The sequence below is a fragment of the Xiphias gladius genome, chromosome 11, assembly GCF_016859285.1.
Source record: "Xiphias gladius isolate SHS-SW01 ecotype Sanya breed wild chromosome 11, ASM1685928v1, whole genome shotgun sequence".
NCBI lineage: Eukaryota > Metazoa > Chordata > Actinopteri > Istiophoriformes > Xiphiidae > Xiphias > Xiphias gladius.
Window position 1 is genome coordinate 9915243 of NC_053410.1, and position 22669 is coordinate 9937911.

The window sequence follows — 22669 nt, forward strand, 5'->3', positions numbered from 1 at the left end:
AGAAATAATTCAACCTGAGGGACAAGGTTTGTCAGTGACAAGGAAGGGTAATGGCTGGTAAATTTACATTAGCAATCCTACTCAGAGTTTTTGCTGAAAAGCTTGATAAAATGTGGACATTAGTCAGTCACATTCTTATGCCCTAACATTGCATTTCTATTCAGGCAAAGGCCTGCAGCAGGTGCTTGTCTGGCAGCCCTGACGGGTGCTTTTCCTGTATGTTTCCTGGAGCCAGCCCTCAACCATAACAACCCTTACTCCATTTACAACACCCTGAGTGCTACTGAGAGAGAAGGTTATAAATAAACACACTGCATATGCACTGATATTTCTATTAGTTTTGAATAGCTCTCAGCCCCACATCTTAACCCCCCTGTTTTCTCAGCCTTATTTTCCATATCTGTTTCTGTTAGACCTGGGGCTGCCAGATCAGGTGGAGGACATGTGTCTTCTTCTGCCTTCTCTGGAACAGGCTCTGGGGGAAGTGGAAGAGTTGGCAGGCACTGGTGCTGGAGCGCGCCAGGCCCACTACATCCGTGTCACGGATGTCACCTTGCCCATGCTCTGCAGCTATATGTGCCGTTGGTGGCACTGGGGCCCTGAGGGCCAGCCAGCCAGCCCAATCTGCACCTCTGTCATTACCCAGCATGTTAGTGACCTGCTTGGCCACATCCTTCGTATCATCCACAACCATGTGGGCGCTAGCCAGGGGGACTGGATGAAGCAACTGGCAGGTATTTGAAATCATGTAAAATACAGTGCTTGTTGTATGGATGTATATTTTTATCCCGTGTCAGTTATCTATTTCATTCTCTTTTTCCGCTACTAACAGTTGCCAGTCATATCTTTCAGTTTTTTCTCAGCCAATTATATTTAAAGCTCACACTGAGCTGCTGAAGAGCCACTTCCTGCCACTGATGGAAAAGTTGAGGAAGAGGGCAGAAAGTGTGCTGATGGAGGAGGAGCAGATGAAAGCAGAAGGGTGTTGTGCGTCTGAAGCAGAGTTGCAGATACAGGAGAAGTTCACTGTGCTGGTGCGAGATCTCTATGCCTTCTATCCCCTCCTCATCCCATTTGTGGATTTTAATCGGTAAGGCATGCTACCATGGAGCTTAGATGTGGAGAAGCAAGCTTATTTTCTGAGGCCAAAAGCTCCTAGGGATGTGAAGTATTTATAGACTCAATGAAAGTGACACTTATTTTACTGTGTTTTCTATTGACCTCATCCCCTCAGGTAACTATCATCTGGCCTCGGAAGTCCTTTAGAAACCTTTTGAGCACCAAATTTTCCATTAATATTTGTTGAAATGGTAAAACATTGAGAAAAATCTTACCTTGGAGATTGAGTTAAACAACCATCGTTACACCAGAAAGAGCAAAAAATAGAGTAGAAAATACATTTTTGGAAGATACAAAGAGTAAGACGCAAGTCATTGAGCAGTTATATTAGTTATTATTTCAGGTGTATGTTTAGCTTAACAGGAATAAATTCTGTGGTGATAATGTGATGTGTTTTGTTCTGTCTTGTCTCAGAGCCAGCTGGTTGAAAGAGTCGAACCCTGAGGCTGAGCAGCTGTTCAGCATGGTGGCAGAGGTCTTTATATTCTGGGCCAAATCTCATGTGAGGGTTACACATAATAGTGTTTTTTTTTTAATTTTTATTTATTTTTTTTCTTCTCATGTCAGTACCATCCAATCCTATCGTACCCTAATAATCATGTCAGTTTTCCCCACCTGTGTTTGCTGTGTTTGCTACAACAGAATTTCAAATGGGAGGAACAGAACTTTGTGGTCCAAAATGAAACCAACAACTTATCTTTCTTGGTCAACAACGACAAAATGTCCAAGGTCAGCCATATTTATAAACTGACCTTATGACAGTATGCATGCACTGATGTGCAAGAACTGCATCTCTTTACATCATATGCACTAGTAGTTTTATGGTCATCACAAAAAAAAATCCAACTGAGTTAAGTCTCAAAAAAAGTTATTTATATCTTCATCACTTTTAAATACTCAGTTCAACCATGAGAAGAGGAGGATGAGGAGGAAGGGGGATCGGTATTCCACGCACACCTCTCTCATTGTGGCTTCCGTGAAGAGGCTGCTCCCTGTGGGACTCAGGGTTTGTTTTCCAAACAACCAGAGCCTTATCATGTTGGCTAAGAACAGCTTCGCTCAGGTTGGTTGCAAACGTGAACAATACTAGCATTAATGTGCTCCCCATGATGACAAAACCTTTTGAATCGCAGTGTAATGACTGTATTTCTTGGATAATCTGCAGTGTGGTATGATGGTAAGTGACTTAAATATCTCTGTGGTATATGTATTAACTGTTGGCCATTGTTTGCCTTCCATAGAAGAAAACTGAAGATGAGATTCGAGAGCGTGTGCTCCATGGCCTTGTACATCTTCAGAGTCAGGTAAATGTTGGCCCTCATTTTTGTGTTATATACATTTGTACAGTATTTGACTGAACCTTTGATTCAAATAAAAGTTTTTAAATGCATTTGGGGAGGTTTTATTTCTCTGGGTTTGCACAAAAATCTTAGACAAGATTTATACACTACAAATTTAAGGAAAACCCTAAAAGATAGATATGTTGACTGATATGATTAGTGACATTGCTACATTAGAATATAACCTTATTTGGAGCAGAAACTGGATGCAAATGTCAAGGAAAAGCTGGTATATAAGGGTTGTGTGAATTCCTGTTTGGAATATCCTTAGAGTATAAATGAAGTGCACATCTTTCAACATTCTGCATATTCACTGCCTGAGTACGAGTGACTTAATTGCCTGAGGGCAAGAAGTATATTGTTAATTAAATTGAAGAATGCTCTCGTAGCCTGTAAAATCCAAAGCTGTTTTTTAATGATCTTAGTGAATGACTCATTGTTCACCAGAGACATCAATGTGACATACTCAACATACTGTACAAAATATGCATGCAGTATTTATTTATTCATTAGTTAGTGATAAATAGGTTTATTCATAAGTCAGTGATGAAAAAAAAACATAAATTCTGCTTTGTCATTAACATAAACAAACTTTTTAAAGAGAAATTTAGCCCCTTTAGCTATCCTTTGTTGGTTGTATGAAAATTAATAAGTCAGCAGTGAGTCTTTGTTGTTTTTGATCATGAGAATTCAAGCAAGGAAATTACAAGAAATGGGGAAAGCAAGATTCAGGACCTGATTCCTTAATGATGTTTATTAGCCTAACTATTTCCAACCAAACTCTCTACATTCATTTTTTTCGTGTTTTGTACTGTTAAGGGTGCTCGCTCTGAACTGTTTATTCTCTTTTCTCAATGCCATAAACCTTATTACACTGAACTGATGACCTTTCCAGCAGCCTTTTACAAAAATCTTTAATCGAAGGGTTGAAATACCTGCACTTTGAGGAATAAAAAGAAATAAATGATCCATTCTCTTTGCAGGCGTCAAACTGCTTGAAGCAGGAAACTCGTTACGCTGAACATGCGAGCCAGCCAGGGGCCATCACTGACCCTGAGAGAACTGTAGACAGGATTGTGGGAATAGGCCAAGTTCTTTATTACCTGGACCAGGTGAGCTTTTAAGGCAGTATAAAAACATCGGTAGTACATTCAGATTTCTCTTTCAAATCTATGAAAAGTGTAGTACTGATATTACCAATGATACACTCTTGTCACCAAAATATACACAAGACTTTTTTTTTTTTGGCATGTAGCAGCAGGGAAAGCACAAGTGTAAATAATGAAATTAAAGATAGCTAAATTCTATTTAGCTGCTTCAGTTTCAGGATCCTGTTATTGTGCATGCTGGCTCACTTCCATGGCTTACTGGAATAGAATGGGTCCACTATTGTTCTTTGAATATGTTTTTAATATTTACTTTAGATGCTTTCCTTATTTTTGTAACTACTTAATTAGTTCATGTGGTTGTATATATGGTTTGTTTAACATTTTGTTGTAAACTTTTTGAGAATTTGTATGTTTATCTGTTCTATAAAAATCCATGATAAAAAATGTGTTTACTGAGTAAAGCTAAGACTCTTCTGGTAGTAGTTAGTGTTGCGGAATTGTATCTCTCATCTAATTTAACCAACACAAGATGATTTTCTGGTCCGAAACATGTTTTGCAGTAATTACAAATGCACGTTTGTAGAAGCCACTTTAACTGCATGCTTTTGTAAGTCTGCCTCTGTACACCACCGCAATAGATCTGAAACGAAGCCATCAAGATTTGACTGAAGTCTAGACTTTGAGCTTCAATTCAAAGGGTGTAACCAAAATATTGCATCAACCGTTTAGGATTTGCAGCCATTTTTATACATAGTCATTCATTTTCAGAGGCTCAAAAGTAATTGGACAATTGACTGACAATCAGTTTCATGGCCGGTTGGGGCCTGTTCCCTAGTTTCACGACAAAGTAAGCAGATAAAAGGGCTGGAGTTCATTCCAATTTGCATTTTGTGGCTGAACTTTTTTGGTAGCCCCTCCTCCCCTCTCGAATTAAAGCTGAAAGTCCACACTTCAGTCACATCTTGATGGTTTTGTCTCAAATCCATTGTAGTGGTGTACAGAGGAAAAATTACAACAATTGTATCACTGTTCAAATACTTATGTACCTTACTGTTCATTGCCTTGTTACATTATCTCTCTTTGGTTTTGGGTTCAGGTGGAACACCCTCAGAGAAGTAAAAAATCGGCGTTGCACAAGGTCTTGTCTAAACAGAGGAAACGAGCAGTGGTGGCCTGCCTAAGGATGGCTCCCCTCTACAACCTACCCAGGTACAACCACATAATGTATATATAGATGGTTTGCTCCCACAAAAGTGCTGTTAGTGCTCAGGTTAAGAGCTTATTAAATTCTACTGAACATTTTGCACTGAATTAGCCTTGCTTGAGGGAGATAATCATCCAATGATATGCCATGTAGGTTTTATTTGGTCTTTTGTGGGAATGATGTTTTCACGCCCTCGCAATTATGCACCTACATTTAAACAGTTTAGTTTGAAAATGAATACTGAAAAGAGGCAGGAAAAATAATTGAATTAAGGGTGATCGAAAAGTTAGCCCTTACGTGATACTGTTTTTAAATAAGTAATTTTGTTGCTTGAGCCTTTCAGCAGGGGCTTTTTTTTCCCACCTGCTGATAGACACAAAATGAGTCTGTGAAAACCTGTAAGAATCTCAGCAAATTTTGTTAAATTTTATTTTTGTGGCCTAGAAAAAACTATTTGTGTACTTTTCAGACTAAGACACGCCATATCAAATTGTACTGTAGTGCCTGTAGTAGGATTCAGGTGTGTAAATTGCAGATCTGCATTGTGCAGGAGACAGTACTGTGATGGAGAGGTAATGTAAAACCTAATTAGGCACAGCCATGTCAGGTTCAAAGGGAGCAAAGCCATTAGCATATTAAACCCTTGTGGCTGTGTGGGGTTTGTAGCCGATGAATATTATTTTAGTGTTTGTGCATGGTGAATTATAGCTGTAGTTTAGCACTCTTTACTCGCTGGTGGATGTAACAATCATCATCGTGGACAGGCATAAGACACCTTAATGAATGAGTAATAATGGGTCTAATAAGAGCTTTTTGTTATAGTTTAATAGTTTCCTGCTATGCTGCCCATTTTTCAACCACTTATTTGCATTTGTCTAATACAAATAAGTCAAATATGAATCTCTTGTTGTCTCTCCTCTTGTCACTCTCTGCTCTTCCTCCCCAGGCACAGAGCTGTCAACCTTTTCCTCCAAGGCTACAATAAATCCTGGATATCGGCTGAGGACCACGGCTTTGAGGAGAAGCTTGTGGAGGATTTAGCTGTGAGTGGAAAACGAGGCCACACCGACATTAGTAAATTTCTATACATAAACGTCTGCATAAGAGTAATATGGGACCATATTTTGAGTTTTCATTCATTTTCCATCCATCGAGACTTTTTAATCAGGAAATTTACCTCAAATATGGCCCAAAATTGCTGTGGGTTCACAGTTGAATGTGCCTTCCTATGATCCAGCTAGTAACTACAGTGAGTTATTGACCTGCAAAGGCATTTTTTTTGCCCTCAGTTGAGCTTTTTTGGCAGTATATCCTCTGGTCCGAATACAAATCCCACCTTTTTTTATGCACCAAATTCATACTATTTACTAATAGTATAGTACACTGTTTTTGCATTTACTATACAAATAATAGCCATTGATACAAGTTGCTATCTGACAGGTGCCAGTCAAGATGAATTTGAGAATAGCCACTGCTATTTTCAAATTTGGAAACTTGAGAAAGAAAACGTCTTTTCCAAATATTGAATACATTTTTTTTTCAATATTAGAGCCAGTGGGCCTGTGTGTTTCCAGACTGCACTGCTGGGCACAATTTATTAAACATCACACCAAAGCAAATTAAAAATGCATACTGACATCCTTGAATATACTTAATTTTGTTGTGTTTTTCTAGTGAGGAAACACTACATTCTCGATTCCTGGTTATAATTAATACTAAGATAGTAGTACCAGTAGTACATGATAGTAGTATAGTACTGTAGTATAGTATTTGGACAGGACTGGCAGAATGTCAGAGCCATTAAAACATAGTCAGTGCTACCTGCAGGACGCACTTCCCGGCATGAAATTCCCTTAAATATTTAACTATGTTCAAATTGACCGTATTCATCCAGAAATTTTGAGTGTATGTACATGTGGAAAAAGTTCACCATGTGATGTTAAAGTTTGTCTACACTGTGCACATAAAGAAAATCCTCATGTGTGTGTGCGTGTGTGTGTGTGTGTGTAAAGAGAGAAAACCTGCAGTATGCAAACTTTAGGCAGCCACCAGGGGTTGTGGATGGTCAGTGTGTGGCATTATTTAAGAGCACACAATAGTAGCTTCACTCTGTCTTTGGACTACAGAAGGGAGGAGTGATAGAGCTGTGTGGAGGTGACAGAGGGGAAGAAAAGGATGTGGAAGAAGGTACCAAACCAATCGATCCCCTCCTACAACTCATTACACTCTTCAGTCGAAGCGCCCTGACAGAAAGAAGGTGTGTGTTTTCATTATAAAAGATCACTTGCAGCTGAAACACCATTCTACTTTTGTTTCTGGTCATCAACCATCAACAGGAAAGTCAATATTAAATTGGTCAGAAGCGTGATTTTTTTTTTTTTTTTTTTTCCCCCCCGACATCTATGGCCTTTGTTTTCTGAAATCCTGAAAACTGCAACATGTTTCAATTCTCCCTAAGTTCACCCTGCAGCAGTTTTTAGTGGAACAAATTAATGTGTATTTTTCTCTTTTAAAATAGAAGTTGTGGTAACATTACAGCATTCTAATAATGTTCCAATCTGTTTTTTTTGTCACGTAGGTTATGTATAGAAACCACTATTATGAAATTTTTTTTTTTTTTTTTTTTTCTAATGTTGTTTGTCAAACAAACATGTAACCAAGTATTCTTATAGCATTCCTGTAGTCCTCTATTTTTTTATTTTTTTTTTATCTGCATGATTTGGTCCACCAATCCCACCGAAGTATCACTGTGATATTCCTATATATTCCAACAGATTTACATAACATATATACCACATATGCTCACATATCTTAGACCATAACATTAAATAAACCGTTTTGCTCCACGTCACTGTAAAGACATTGGGGGTAGGTGAGCACTCCCGCTTGTGCAATCAGTGCAGAGCCGCGATCAAGTCAGCCAGATACTAGGTATACTGGTGTGGTCAATAAAAATGTCCAATGCCACTGAGCAGACTTGTGAGTAAAATGGTCACACTCTAGATCCACACACTGCTTAGGGGTAATTTGAGATGGTGGTGCATTCAATTATTCAATCAAGGGCATCACGTTTAAGCACTTTGAATTGATCCATTGAAGATTGACAGATTGGCTTTTACCCTGTTACTTATCAGCCATTTTTAGAGTGCTGCATCTGTTTATACTTACGTACACTGATATTATCTCATCTGTCTTCCCTGTTCGCAGTAAGCTTGGAAATGACAGTCTCTATAAGTCCTACGCTGCTATTTTGGCCAAGGTAAGAGAACATCGACAATGATCTAATTAGTAGTACCTTAATGTTTGTTGATGTGTCCACATCATGTACTAAATCATGCAAAACATGGATTATTTTATTGCTTGACTGCCGATAATATTATTTATATACTATTATACTGTCAGGAAATTGTGTGTTAATATTGTATTTAATAATTGCCCTGGTTCTGGGGGCCAGAGAAGTGCTCAGTGCACAGGAGGGGAAACAAGATACATAATTTTTTTAAAAACTTCAATTTTGTAGACATGGTTGTAAAGGTTGCTTATATTGGGTTCCAGGCCAGTTACCAGCACCTACAGAACAGTAACATCAATAAAAGACATTGAAGAGACACAAACCATAAAGTTTTTTGGTTTTTTTTAGTTTTTAAAAATTATTTTATTGTTTGGGGCCAGCCCTACGAACATGAATGTCCATGACTGAGTGAGTGATAAAGTTACAGCATCAGTCCTCCCAATGCACGTGGCTCAGTGCTGATGTTACACCATTGGTCAGCCGGACGAGTATTGTGAGTTACCCCATTGGCTGTTGCTCTTTCAAAATAAAATTTGAATAGAATAAAAATAGAATAGATAGTTGCCAGTTTTGCGCCATGAGTGCGTGGTTGGGCTTTCCATCCGCACGACAGCTGCATAGACATGAACGAGCTTCTAATGTTCTCTCTGTATAATGATTTTATAAGTACAAGTAAATATGGTCTAAATCACAGCACAGCTGTTGTCTTTTTAACTTATGTGTATTGTGATTTTGTCAGACGATTTCACGGTTATAAAATCCGTATTTTAGTCACTCTCTGCTGGGAAGTGACTGCTGGTTAACATGTAATCTAAATGGGCCGCGTTTCAGTCACAATTTCATACTTGTTCTGTTGTCTGACAACAGAAACAGAAAAACATGCAAATGAAAACAGCTTTATAGGAAATTGGCTGCATTGAAAAACTGTATATGTGAACACGGAGAACAGGAGAGAAGCAAACAGGTAATGGGGGGTCCAGCCATATACCTGGTTTGGTCCTTGTCTTGCTTTGATGTTTTGGTGCATGTCACACATAGTGTATAACAAAAAGTGCATGTCAAAAATGACGGCAGTGAATTTGTAAATTTTGCATCTCTTCTATATTGACTCATTGTGTATTCTACCTCTTTTTTTTGTCAACGCCCTGCAATTTACTTCTGCTACAGAGCTGCCAGAGAGAGGAGGATGACAGTGAAGAACAGGAGGTGGAAAGCTTTGAGGTGAGTAAATGGGCTCTTGTTTTTAAAATACATGTTTGGGATAATAATAAATTATTAAATTAATAGTATTTGAAATTTTAGTAATAGTGAGTTAACAAAAATGTAATAAAAACTATGAAAATTCTGTTAGATAAATACATGTACTAAAACATAAACTGACCTTTCTGTGGCTCAGGAGAAGGAGATGGAGAAACAGAAGTTGCTGTACCAGCAGGCCAGGTTGCATCTGCGTGGAGCTTCTGAGATGGTCTTGCAAACTATCAGTGCCAGCAAAGGTAGGAAAGGTTAACAACTGAAGTAAATGTCTCATATATGTCTTGTCTGTTTCTTATTTGAGGGGCATTCTGTTTTAGCAAGTTGCTGTTTTTTTAGATGAGCCAGTTAAGCAAGAGACTTTAAGTTTTCTGAATACTGAACCAAGATGAGCCGACTCCCAGAATCAGTAGCTGAATTTAAAATGAAGCTTTTCTTTGGGATTAAGTTAATATTCAGTTTCCTGAGATGGAACTGAAGAACATCAGGGTTATTCTTTTGAGTCAGCACTATGCATCCTCTGATTGTGATTCATTTCAAATTCCATCAGGGATCATGGGCTGCATGATTGCCCCTACGCTGAAGCTGGGTATTGCTGTTCTCAATGGAGGGAATGCCACTGTTCAGCAGGTAAAATACTGCATTGGTGTCTTCCTGAACTGTACAAATATTTTTTTTTCTTGGGATCCCCAAAATAGGTTTGCATATTTACTGTGACTGACATTGGCCATTTCTCCCACTCAGGCTGACAAGTTTTTGCTATCGGTTCATAGCCAATGTTAGCTTTAACGGCTATTTACTTACCAGTCTAGAAGAAACATTGCGAGTTCAGCATCAAACTTCATTCCTTTACGTGCTACTGCCTCACCCTATCATGATAGACTGAGGGCAGACTGGACGCTACAGTGACTCAGTATCGTAAAAGGGTACTACACGATGGGGAGGGCTGGGGCTAGCTGGTTAGCATGCTAACTTCAGCAGAAGAAAAGAAGTGATAGAAATAGAAGCAAAACAAGAGTTAAAATTGGTGGTCCTTTCCACTGCTGGAGATGGCTCGGGGCGAATAAAGGAATTAAGTTTGATGCTGAACTCTCAGTGTTTCCTCTAGACTGGTAAATAAACAGCTGCTAATGCTAATGTTGGCTATGTAGCAGCAGTAAAAACTTACATATAGCACCTTTAAGGTTTTGATATCATGAAACAAAAGATAATTCTAATTAACACAGATAATATAAAGAAGAGGTAAGATTAGATTAGATGATACTAAAATATAAGGTTATTGCAGCAGGTAGATTAGATTGGTAGATTAATTGCATTTGGGGGAAAAATATAAAATATAAGCACAATAATTCTGTATATTAATATTATATTAGTGAGTAAAAACAGTTGTTGACTGGAAGATGTGGGCTACTGTTATAGCAGCTGCATTGCAAATATTGTGATATGTTAAATGAATAGAAAGGAAGGTTTAATTCATGGTGATGCATTATGCAGTGACTCATTACAGAAACCATCACTTATTTACTTTACTTTTACTATTCCAGCCATAATATTTTTACTTAAATTAAAGGCCCTTTCTTCAGCATGTTTTGTTTTTTTTATATTCAGAGCGGGTCACTTTCAAATTCTGTCTTTTCTTAGGAATATGGTGCCTTTACATAGAGACACTGCAGCAAAGCTCGCTGTAATAAAAAAAAAAATATATTTTTTTTTAGATAATCACACCTTCAGATGAGATCCTCCTCCATTTTTCAGACCTTGTCTTTGATGCTTTTGTTTCATAGAAAATGCTGGATTATCTGAGAGAGAAGCGAGATGTTGGCTTCTTTCAGAGCATGGCTGGACTCATGCGGTCATGTAGGTGAGTTAATAGAGGTACACCCTCTGACAGGTTGTGTCAAATGTCACAAAGGCTGGCAGGCTTCAGATACTGTTTTGTTAAAAATGGTAAGAGTGCAAAAGCTTTGCTTATCCTTGTGTGTGTGCGTGTGTGTGTGTGTGTGTGTGTGTGTGTGTGTTTGTGTGGTTTTCTGCTATCCAGTGTTCTGGATCTGAATGCATTTGAGAGGCAGAACAAAGCAGAAGGATTAGGGTTGGCCATGGACGAGAGCTCAGGTACTGTATTCATATGGAAATAAAAAAATCCATCTCTGTGAAGCCATGTCATAGCAGCAGAGCCAGCTGTGAGATCCCTGGCCTTGAACATACTCTAAATTCACACGCCAAATTCCATTTTTTTCCCTCTGCCTTTCTCAGCCTTGAATATTATCAACAGCTGTCTCCCTTCATTCCATTGTGACCTGATTTCTCTCTCTCTTTCATTCTGTCATGCCTTTCCTATAGTGTTACTCCATTCCTTGCCCTTCATCTTTTTATTTGTTGCCCTTTTCTGCAAATTTTTTTTTTTCTCAGGAGAGAAGGTGTTGTCTGACAAAGATCTAACCTGTGACCTATTCCGGTTTCTACAGCTGCTCTGTGAAGGACACAACTCAGGTTAATTGCCCTACGTAGTTCCCACTTAAACACTGTCACAAAGTTCACATAAAGTATGTTAATGCCTACGGAACGAAGGACAAATGTTGTAACAAATAAAGGAAAAAAATTAAAAAAAGAAATTGTTGTTTTTCATCTCAATGGCACTTTAAAATTATGGTAATATGAGTTTAGCACTGATTCATAATTACTGCGCAACACATTGCCTTTGCTCTAGCCGATGTCCATTGTCTAAAAACATTTTCTATACAGGATGAAATACATTGTAATGTTCTTTTAACATTGAATTCAAAATGCTCTTACTTTCTTCATGTTTTAGATTTCCAGAATTACCTGAGAACACAGTCAGGAAACAACACCACTGTCAACATCATTATTTCCACTGTAGACTATTTACTAAGAGTGCAGGTAAGCCTACAGTGACAGGTTGTCCTTTGTGATGCTGGATTAACTAACCAAATATTATTATAATGTAGTGATCGAAATCATATTTAGTCTTTTATTGTTCAAAATTATTTTTTTTCTTTACGCTAATGAACCATAAATAAAAAGTTTTCTTCACCACACTGTAGGAATCGATCAGTGACTTTTACTGGTACTACTCAGGGAAGGATGTGATTGATATACATGGCCAACACAACTTCTCCAAGGCCATTGAAGTGGCCAAACAGGTCTTCAATTCACTCACTGAGTACATACAGGTCAGTCAGTTTCCATTACATGTTATAGTGTCATAGCATGTAAGCTCATAGGCAGGAGTAAATGTGCCTTCTTCTTCTTTGTCTGAAAAAAAATATAGTTATATAGATATATATATATATATCTTTTTTTTTAAAAAGAAGTAGCTCACAATATCAGTGTGTTCATCCAGGGCCCATGTACTGGGAACCAACAGAGTCTTGCTCACAGTCGTCTGTGGGACGCTGTTGTGGGATTCCTCCATATATTTGCCCACATGCAGATGAAGCTCTCTCAGGTATAGCACATTGATCCACTCATACTTTTGCTTATTTCCCTCTAAAATTCATCAGTAGAATTATCAATATGTAAGATCCAAAATGGATAGTACAATTAGCTAAAGATGTAACTGTCAGTATATTGTCTTACCCACAGGATTCAAGGCAAATCGAGCTTTTGAAAGAGCTGATGGATTTACATAAGGACATGGTTGTGTTTTTGCTTTCAATGCTAGAAGGTAAGATTTCCACATATCCTGCAGTTTGCAGTTTGGGTTAAAAGTTATCATTAATTCACAACTTTGTTTTTCTGTGCTTCTCTCTTCCCTGTAGGTAATGTTGTCAATGGAACTATTGGAAAGCAGATGGTGGATATGCTGGTGGAATCATCAGGCAACGTGGAGATGATCCTCAGGTTTTTTGACATGTTCCTCAAACTAAAAGACCTCACCTCCTCAGATTCCTTCCGAGAATATGACCCCGATCGTAAGGGCTGCATATCCAGGAAGGACTTTCAGAAAGCCATGGAAAATTGCAAGCGTTTCTCCCAAGCTGAGAGTAATTTCCTCCTCTCCTGCATGGAGACTGCCAAAAGTGATATTGTGGATTATGAGGCCTTTGTGGATCGCTTCCATGAGCCAGCCAAAGACATCGGCTTCAGCATCGCCGTTCTCCTCACCAATTTGTCCGAACACATGCCCAACGATTCAAGACTAAGGACATTCTTGGAACTGGCAGAGTGTGTCTTGACCCACTTCCACCCCTATCTAGGACGCATTGAGATCCTTGGCAGTGGGAAGCGCATTGAACGTGTTTACTTTGAGATCAGTGAGTCTAGCCGCACACAATGGGAGAAACCGCAAGTCAAAGAGTCCAAGAGACAGTTCATTTTTGATGTGGTCAATGAGGGTGGAGAGAAGGAAAAAATGGAGATGTTTGTCAATTTCTGTGAGGACACCATCTTTGAGATGCAGCTTGCAGCCAAGATATCTGACTCTGACACTGGAGAGAGGTGTGCTGGAAAAGAAGTAGATGAAAAGAGCTGGAGTGAAGAAATAGGCCTGGACAAAAAGGGAATGTTTTTCATGTATCATTGGTGGCTACTGCTGACATCTCTACTTTCTGTGAAAAGCCTGAAGATATTAATGAAGATGACTCTGAAGGATATCCTCATGTCAGCTGTTTTCTTCCTAAGATTCATTTTTATGGCTCAGGTCCGGTGCATTTGTGTTGTAATTCGCAGCATCATATATGTCCTGTACATCGCCTTTGTCAGTGGTGGGCTCATAGAGGGAGCCAAAAGGATGAGGATATCAGACTTTCTCAGTGGTATCCTTGAGCCAACTCTAGATGAGGTCATGGAGGTGTCAAGTGGTGTGGATCGGCTGAGGAAGTACTCTGCCAGTTTCTCTTCCCAGAGAGAATTGAGGGAGATCGGGCAGGTGGCAGCTGTGACCTCCCCCAGGGACTTGGATATAATGTCAGACATATTCGGCCTCAAAGTGAAGAAGGAGGGAGGTCAATACAGACTTATGACACAAGACCTCACTGCTAGTCTGACTGACCTGTTCATCACAACTCCCAGAAGAGCTGCCACTGCTGATTTTTCTGAAAAGCATCATAGGACGGTATGGATTCATTTGTATCTTGTATATGAGATGATGTCCATTCTGTGTGTGTGTTTTTTTTTTTTTTCCCTCTTTGATGTTCAGTGTGTTGTATTTCTCACAGGTTTTTTGTTTGTTTTGTTCAGCCTCATTTTCTTAATTGTGCTGCTATGATACTGTACTGATTCATATTCATTTTTGATTTTTCATAAATTTTACTGACAGCAGCTTAAGGCCCACACTGCCACAGAGGAAAAAGAAGATGAGAAGAAGAGAAAAGAAGATGAGAAAATGCTTGAATTAGAGAACGCAAAGTGAGTCTCTTGCTTCCTTGTTAAATCTTATAAGAGATTATTTAACTTCCTCAGGTAATGTAGGAAAAATACTAACAATAGTGCACTTGGTAGTGACGATAGTACTAAAACCAATAAAGATATGTTATCATATTAAGCACAGAGGTGTTGATGTAACACTTAATCAAAAAATAACTTGAATTTATTAAGAAGTAAAGGTCTAATTTCATCATCTCTGATATTCCCTTGTTAAAATAAAACTCTTCCGCCCTCCATCTGTTTGTGTTTGGACTGTTTGCAGAGGGAAGGAATCTGAGAAGAAAACTGGGAAAGAGAAAGCAGAAGCAGGATGGACAGCCAAGAGATGCTATAATAAATCAGAGGAACTAGAGGGCCCACATTCTGCCCTCTGGGAAATGATAAGCACTCGTAACAAGAGCCTGCTGGTAATATACATATTCACTCACACATGCTTTTTCACTTAATATATACTCATACCTACGAAGAAATGGATGCACACTTACATCCACTTCAATTTTCATGCACACGCACGAACATAAAAAGGTAAAAGACACCTGAATGTTTTTCCTTCTTTTTCCCCAGAACTACTTTGCAAGGAATTTTTATAATATGCACTTGCTGGCTCTCTTCGTGGCCTTTGCAATCAACTTCATCCTCCTCTTCTACAAGGTGGGAGTGCGCTTGTGAGAGAGATTCTAAATTACATCAACTTTGTAGTGGTATCAAATTTGGAAAGCAATTACGTACATTTACTGAAGTAATGTAGTTGAATATATGAATATTCCTATTTTATGCTGCTTTATAGTTCAACTCCACTACATTTCATATGGAAATATTAAATGTAAAACAAGTGATCATCCCGAATAGTAAATTGTTGATACAAGCATGCATCAGTAATAATAATAGAATAATGTAATGTATAATAATACAAGACGAGCCTGTTTTCTATATAACGGGTAGTTTTACTTTTGAGACTGGATGTACATTTTTCTTCTAATACTTTTACTATTAATTTTACTTAAATAAAATTTTGAAAGCAAGACTTAAAATAGTATTAGTACAATGTGGTATTGCTACTGATTTTACTCAAATATTTCCTCGAATGCAAATTTGTAATATTTCATTCATTTACATTAGTGGCTTGTGACTGTCTATGTAACATGCTGATATCGCCCTGTCCACTCAAAACAGAATGAAATGACAAAAGGATATTGACTGCACTTAAAAAGGCTATTGTGGGAGAATTTGCCGAATCATAAACATGCTCCTTTGATTCGCTAGAGCCTGCGTAACCATATTACAAGTAATGGTTTATCAAAATTAAGAGCATTTCTAGATAAGATCAAAAAAACACCAGAGAGGAGTTGCTCTACATATAACCATATTATTTTTGGATACTGTAGTTTTGGACGTTGTTGAATTGTGTTGCATGATAATGTACAATGTTTCTAGTATTTTGTCCCAAAAATTATGCTTTATCTCCAGTGAAGTCATTCCTTCTTTCGGTCTCTTACTGTCTTCCTAGGTAGCATCCTTGCCTGCATCGCAAGAAGAGGAAGGAGTGATAACATCTGTTTACAGCAAAGAGGAGGACTCTGCCGCTAAAGTCGACAACAAGGGCAGAGTTTATTTTGTGCTGGAGGAAAGCAGTGGATACATGGAGCCGTCGCTCCGCTTCCTAGCTGTAGCACACACCATCATCTCCTTTTGTTGTATAATTGGTTACTACTGCCTCAAGGTATACTAGCTTGAGCATGTATTTTTTCAGATTAATAATGAATACATTTCACTTCTTTGAATCAGTTTCTTCTCATCATATTGAAGGGAATTTATTTTAAAGGTAGCGGATCTGTTTATTCAAAGACACATGTGGTAACTCCACTGATTTTGATTGGCAGGTACCACTGGTGATCTTCAAACGTGAGAAGGAAGTGGCGCGAAGGCTGGAGTTTGACGGGCTGTATGTGACAGAGCAGCCTCCTGAGGAGGACATCAAAGGGCAATGGGACCGACTGGTCATTAACACACCGTATGTTCATAGTCACGTGATCAACTGGGCTGATGACATAGTAACATCAAATTAAGTTTTTGTTAAATTGCTGCTGGCACCTATTTGTAGTCATTTTACAGGTTGGACAGTACAAAAATGTTTCACTCACACTGATGTTTCAGTTGTCAATACATTTATAATTACATTTTTTTCTTTATTAATGTTTTTGATACTATTTATGCATCTTTTCAGGTCATTTCCAAGTAATTACTGGGATAAATTTGTGAAAAGAAAGGTAAGATCTTAGAGGACTGCAGCTGCATTGCAAAACATTATACATCCTATTCTAAATTGTATTTATGCATGTATGTAATCGTGTGCATATTTCACTTGATGACACTACATTAAGAAGCTAACTGAAATTTAATGAAGCATTTAATGGCAGGTGTAATTATTCCCCCTGTCAGGTATAAAAAAAAAACGATTTTATTGTCTCCAGAGACAGTGCAACACTTCTAGCTTCCTCATTCAGATTGCCTCTCGTGTTTTGAAAGGTTATGAAATAATTCTTTGCTTTAAGAAACTCCTTTTTGTTTTTTTTCCTATTGTAAGGACATTTTAGTTGACTTGGAGAATTTTCAACTAAATTTAATAAGGAATGTAGATAATATACTGTAGGGAAAGAAAACTGCGGGTCTCGTAACTTAAACTAGAGTACTGTAGCTGGTTTTACTAGCTCACAGATGCATTAAATCAGGAGGACCAGTTATCAAAATCCTAATGTTTTCAAATGTCTTCAGAGAAGCACATTGCTTCCGTTCTACCCAAATAAATGTATCAGAGCAGAATCTCATCAGCAGGTGTCCTCATCAAAGAATAATAGTTGGAAAGAATAATAGCTACCAGGTTCAAATGATATTATTTAAGAAAGAGCAGTTTTACAACTTGCTGTTGCATATTGTTCCAAACTTGATACATAATGAATAGAAATACACTGTTAATTTGGGAGGTGATACTGCCTGTTTCAAAGAAACATGAGGGTAGTACCTAGGTTGGTACTCATTCTCTTGATTTTTACTGCTCGGGAATATCTTTGCATTTACTGAATGATGTGAATATGGACAAAGGGCAGGTGGCCGGAGTGGGTCTCAAGTGGGAGAAGGGTGTTGCACCCCCCACGGTGGATTGTGATGGGTTGAGACTCCTGTCATTTAAGCTAACATGCTCTCTGTAGGCCATAATATAGTTTAAGTAAAAATAGTTGTTATTTCCACAAACACCCACATTAACTTTGACCTTCATTGTAATTTAGACAATTGGGCACGTGTTTGAATGCATCTAGAGCTAGTGAACCTTTTTTGGAGCAAGCATCTAGCAGCCATTAGTGACACTGCACTATAAAGCACTTCTGCACGGGGCTCAGCTGGCTACAGGGGTGGCCACTTGGTCTATTTAAAGTAAGTCTAGCACTGCCACATAGCATTTAATATTCTGTATTGCATCATTTTAAGAGCCTGCAGTAAAATAAATGTTATAATGCCTTCAAGTGCTTCTGGTAATCCACTTTTGAGTTTGGAGGCTGTAGAAATTACTTACTGTATGCTGAAGTGCTTATATTTGTAATAACAAAATGGGCTCTGCAATAATCTAGACTTTGGTTGGCTCTTCTTTTTAAGTTAGTAAATCAAGTGACATAAAGTTTCTTAGAGCCACGGCTGCGCAATTAGGAGATACATAATGCATCTGTTGTATGATTAAATTGAATAAATATATCCTAGCCAAGGTTCACTGTGCATACGCATTTTAGTAGGAAGGTAAAGAGTAAAATAAAAGCCTAAACCAATTCTAATAATTAATATTCTGTATAATCTCTATTTATTTATTTATTTATATCAGTCAATTACATGAAAACTTTGCCACTATGCCCACTAAAAATCATGTACTGGCAAGACAGCTATCAGAAAATACTTATTTTTTGTTCAGTATATATTATGAGCAGCACCATCATCTTGTTCGCAGAACTAAGCTTCCATCTCAGTATGGCACAGACTCCGTAGAAGATTTCAGCCCATTACCTCGTGCTATCCCTTGTCTTTCTTTATTCAGATGAAAAGACACTGAGGAAACAATTGTTTTAGTCTCTATGTAAACCTGTCTTCTTGCCCTGTCAGGTGATGGATAAGTATGGTGAGTTTTACGGCTGTGAAAAGATCAGTGAACTCCTAGGTCTGGACCAGGCTGCTTTAGCCTTCAGCTCTGGGAGAAAAGAAGGGAAGTGGCTCAAGAAAGACACTGCCTGGGGTGCTCTGTGAGTAGATGAAGTATTAAAAACTGCCAAAGTCCTTGCAATTCTGCATTCTTAAAAGGATCCATGTGAAAGTGCCGTTCTCTAGTCTGTTATTTATTTAGCATTGTATAAAGTTTCAGAGAAAATTTGGTGGATTATTAAATAGGATAGCACTTTAAATTGTTTTTTCTTGTTTATGTTTCTCATACACCGAGACATAATGCATCAAGAAGAAGATCTTCAAATAATCAGCAATTGTGTTTGTACTATAAATAATAAATCATCCTGGCCTTTGGCAGGTAATACAGAATGCACTTGAGTATTTGGCTGTACATAAAACAGCTTACATTGATGATAGCAATTTTGGCTTCCTTCTCTGATAGCTGAAAATATGTCTACATACTCAACCTGGTATTAATAAAAAAAAAAAAAAAAAAAAGAAAAATGTTCAAATAAGGAAATCGGTTCAGCTCTTTCTCTAATGCATTTTACTGCAGAGGTGAATGTGACTCCTAATTGAGCCCCACTGATAAATATTAACACTGTGGGCTTATTTACTGTTATGTCCATCTTTCGATAGTAACTCCTTTAAATACATTTAATAGCCATTTCACTGATATTGTGTATGTGTTTGTGAGGATGTGTGTATGTGTGTGTGTTACCTAAGATGGGTGGCCGGACAAAAGAAGGCCATTGAACATCATGTTTTACTTGAGGAAGAACAGGACATTCTGAGATGAAGCCGCACAACAGACAGGCTCTTTTAGAAAAGACACTGTAGCAGCAAGGGTCTGATTTTAACCAAGGACATGTTGAACTTATTTTCCTGGTTCTTACCATAATGTATCTGGGATAATGCTGCTTATTTCAGATTTAACTCCATTGACATGAAGTACCAGGTCTGGAAACTAGGAGTTGTGTTCACTGACAATGTAAGTTCAGTTGTGTCCAACATTTTATGGCTTTTGCCTGGTTTGTTTGTGTGAGCCCTCTTGTTCCTACAAAGCCAAGATAAGGTGTTACTTCCTGTACTTTATGTTAACAGATAACGTAATATGACTGAGCATTGTGTGTAAAACATGTGATGTTTTATGACTTATTTCTAATTGGTTTAATCTTGTTGTACTTTGCTGAGATTTTGTCTGATACAATTGCACATGCTTGCAGAAGTGGCGGTGGTAATATCCTGTGATTCTGCCTTATCTAAAATACACATTTGTCAATGTATCTGTCCTGGTAATCTATATTGCCTGTTTCTATGTGTGTATATGCTTATGTGTGTGCTTGCAGTCCTTCTTGTACTTGGCCTGGTACATGGCCATGTCGGTTCTGGGTCATTATAACAACTTCTTCTTTGCTGCCCACCTTTTGGACATCGCCATGGGCTTTAAGACACTTCGTACCATCCTTTCCTCTGTCACACACAATGGGAAACAGGTGAGTGTGTGTGTGTGTGTGTTTGAGAGAGAGAGAGAGAGAGAGTTTGCGTTTGTGTGTCTATGGGGGGAGGTTTGTCTTTAATTCTTTTTCCATCTGTCTCAATGTGTGTTCATAGGTGCAGTTCGCATGCGTGTGATGTTTGCTTTCATGCTGTAGGGTTACACTGGAGCTTTTCTAAGATGAAGACACGTATTAAAGCCCATCTGTCTATTCTTTTGTAATTACGTGTGTGTCTGTTAGTTGGTCCTGACTGTTGGCCTGTTGGCAGTTGTCGTGTATCTCTACACCGTTGTGGCCTTCAACTTCTTCAGGAAGTTTTACAACAAAAGCGAAGATAAGGACACCCAAGACATGAAGTGCAATGACATGCTTACTGTGAGTTAAAGTACATATCGAGCCACACAACAACTTACACACACACACACACACACACACACACACACACACACACACACACACACACACACAGTAGTCTGTCTCTCCAAATCTACCTCTGTCTATCCTCTTTATCTCTTTTTATCCTTCTAACACAAACACGGCCGCACACCTCATTTTCTACCTGCTCAGATTGAGGGGGTTAGAGGAGGATTCTAACAGTGATCCCCTTTGCTGAGGTGAAAACAGCCTCTTGTCTTAGTCCTTTCACTACATTTTCATAAAATGATGGACACATGGATAGAAAAAATAGAAAAAGCCTCAGCATAGCTCTTTGTTTGGCCATTGACAACATTAATACCTCATCACCTGCTCTATTCTAATATGGACTTTACTGTCACTTGCATAAGCAGGCGTATGGGCAATGATAGCATTTGAATAAAACCCCACTATTATAGAAGGCAGGGGATATCCCATTAAATTCTCTGTCATACTCACTGTGTTATTGTTTATACTTGACTTTTAGCAGCACTTTAGCAACAGGGATTTTCAATCCCTTCCCCATCCTTCTGACAACACAGCAACAATTTTTTAGATTTTAAGTAAAATGTGACATGATTCGATATGAATCCAAAGATAAGCAGAAAACGTCTTACTCTCTACTGTAGTCTCCTTTTACACTTTTGCGAAAGAAGTACCACTTTCAAATTCTGAATCCTTGAAAGTTTAGCAGTCAGCTTTTATTTTGTTTTGGTTCAAGTTCCTTGTGGAAAATATCATCCTTGGCCCTTTAAAGCAAAGTACATTCCTTGCTGGACAACTTGTTAATTCTTCTTGCCTCATGCACTTACAGAGACTCCTTGTGGGGAAATACTGTCCGAGGCGAAGAATATTGATTAAAAACCCTCCACTATTCTGCGAAACTGTATAAAATGCTGCCTGTTTGAATTTTAAAATATCCCCCAAAAGCATTAAACCTGGAAACAAGTATAAAAATGCATTAAATAAATTCTTGTTTTCTTTTGCGTCTTGAATGTACATACAGTTTTATCCTTTGATCCTCCCCTTACCTCATACCTGTCCTCATCCTCAGGTGGAACACATACTATGCAATAAAAGAAAATATATTTTCTTTCAGTGCTACATGTTCCACATGTATGTGGGGGTGCGTGCGGGTGGGGGCATTGGTGACGAGATTGAGGACCCTGCAGGAGATGATTTTGAGGTGGAGCGCATCATCTTCGACATCACATTTTTCTTCTTCGTCATCATCATCCTCTTGGCCATCATCCAAGGTGAGTCACAAACGTTGAATTTGTTTTACAAGTACAGTTCAGCTTAAGGAAATACATAAAATGTACACCGCATGTTTTTACCAAGACACACAAATATATTTTATTCACCATTTTTTACTGAAATACATTTGATGAATTATTCAAGTTAAACTGGTGGTACCTATTCATCTCATGGAGTCCTTAAATTTTACTGACATCTGTCATACATACACTGGAACAGCTATGCACATGCATACCCCAAACAGACACAAACACACAAAACAGTGTCCCTTTTTTTTTTTCAGGCTTGATCATTGACGCCTTTGGGGAGCTTCGTGACCAGCAGGAACAGGTGAAAGAGGATATGGAGGTGAGATTTGACGCTTTGCCTCACACACACACACACACACAAGCACTCTCTCATGTATGTACACACTTTTGAACACAGACAAGCAAACATTACTCACGCACAGCATACCATCCAAATAATCTGAGTAAATTGTGTGTGGTACCAAGGTTGTTGTGCTGTTTCAGATATAGATACAAAGATTATCGAAGGATAAATATCCTGTAACTATCTATCTATCTCTCTCAGAGCTCAAGAACCAGAGTTAC

At 38.4% G+C, this 22669-nt stretch overlaps 1 protein-coding gene across 8 annotated transcripts in view; it reads left to right on the plus strand.

The window, feature by feature from the left end:
- Nucleotides 1-22669, plus strand: part of ryr2b (ryanodine receptor 2b (cardiac)) — a 67990-nt gene that overhangs the window by 40453 nt on the left and 4868 nt on the right. For 6 of the 8 annotated variants that reach the window (XM_040139088.1, XM_040139083.1, XM_040139087.1 and 3 more), the window contains exons 67-101: nt 165-295; nt 414-734; nt 853-1090; nt 1534-1621; nt 1762-1848; nt 2021-2182; nt 2361-2423; nt 3443-3571; nt 4665-4777; nt 5719-5815; nt 6899-7029; nt 7980-8031; nt 9232-9285; nt 9461-9560; nt 9869-9948; nt 11103-11179; nt 11360-11433; nt 11731-11811; nt 12131-12219; nt 12384-12512; nt 12683-12787; nt 12925-13006; nt 13101-14395; nt 14600-14688; nt 14969-15113; nt 15271-15357; nt 16214-16426; nt 16587-16717; nt 16931-16973; nt 18850-18986; nt 19837-19897; nt 20256-20402; nt 20646-20780; nt 21919-22075; nt 22360-22424. In XM_040139088.1, coding sequence (XP_039995022.1) covers nt 165-295; nt 414-734; nt 853-1090; nt 1534-1621; nt 1762-1848; nt 2021-2182; nt 2361-2423; nt 3443-3571; nt 4665-4777; nt 5719-5815; nt 6899-7029; nt 7980-8031; nt 9232-9285; nt 9461-9560; nt 9869-9948; nt 11103-11179; nt 11360-11433; nt 11731-11811; nt 12131-12219; nt 12384-12512; nt 12683-12787; nt 12925-13006; nt 13101-14395; nt 14600-14688; nt 14969-15113; nt 15271-15357; nt 16214-16426; nt 16587-16717; nt 16931-16973; nt 18850-18986; nt 19837-19897; nt 20256-20402; nt 20646-20780; nt 21919-22075; nt 22360-22424 — 5188 coding nt within the window. The remainder of the gene's footprint in view (nt 1-164; nt 296-413; nt 735-852; nt 1091-1533; nt 1622-1761; nt 1849-2020; nt 2183-2360; nt 2424-3442; nt 3572-4664; nt 4778-5718; nt 5816-6898; nt 7030-7979; nt 8032-9231; nt 9286-9460; nt 9561-9868; nt 9949-11102; nt 11180-11359; nt 11434-11730; nt 11812-12130; nt 12220-12383; nt 12513-12682; nt 12788-12924; nt 13007-13100; nt 14396-14599; nt 14689-14968; nt 15114-15270; nt 15358-16213; nt 16427-16586; nt 16718-16930; nt 16974-18849; nt 18987-19836; nt 19898-20255; nt 20403-20645; nt 20781-21918; nt 22076-22359; nt 22425-22669) is intronic. The other 2 variants (XM_040139084.1, XM_040139089.1) reach the window with 1 other exon arrangement.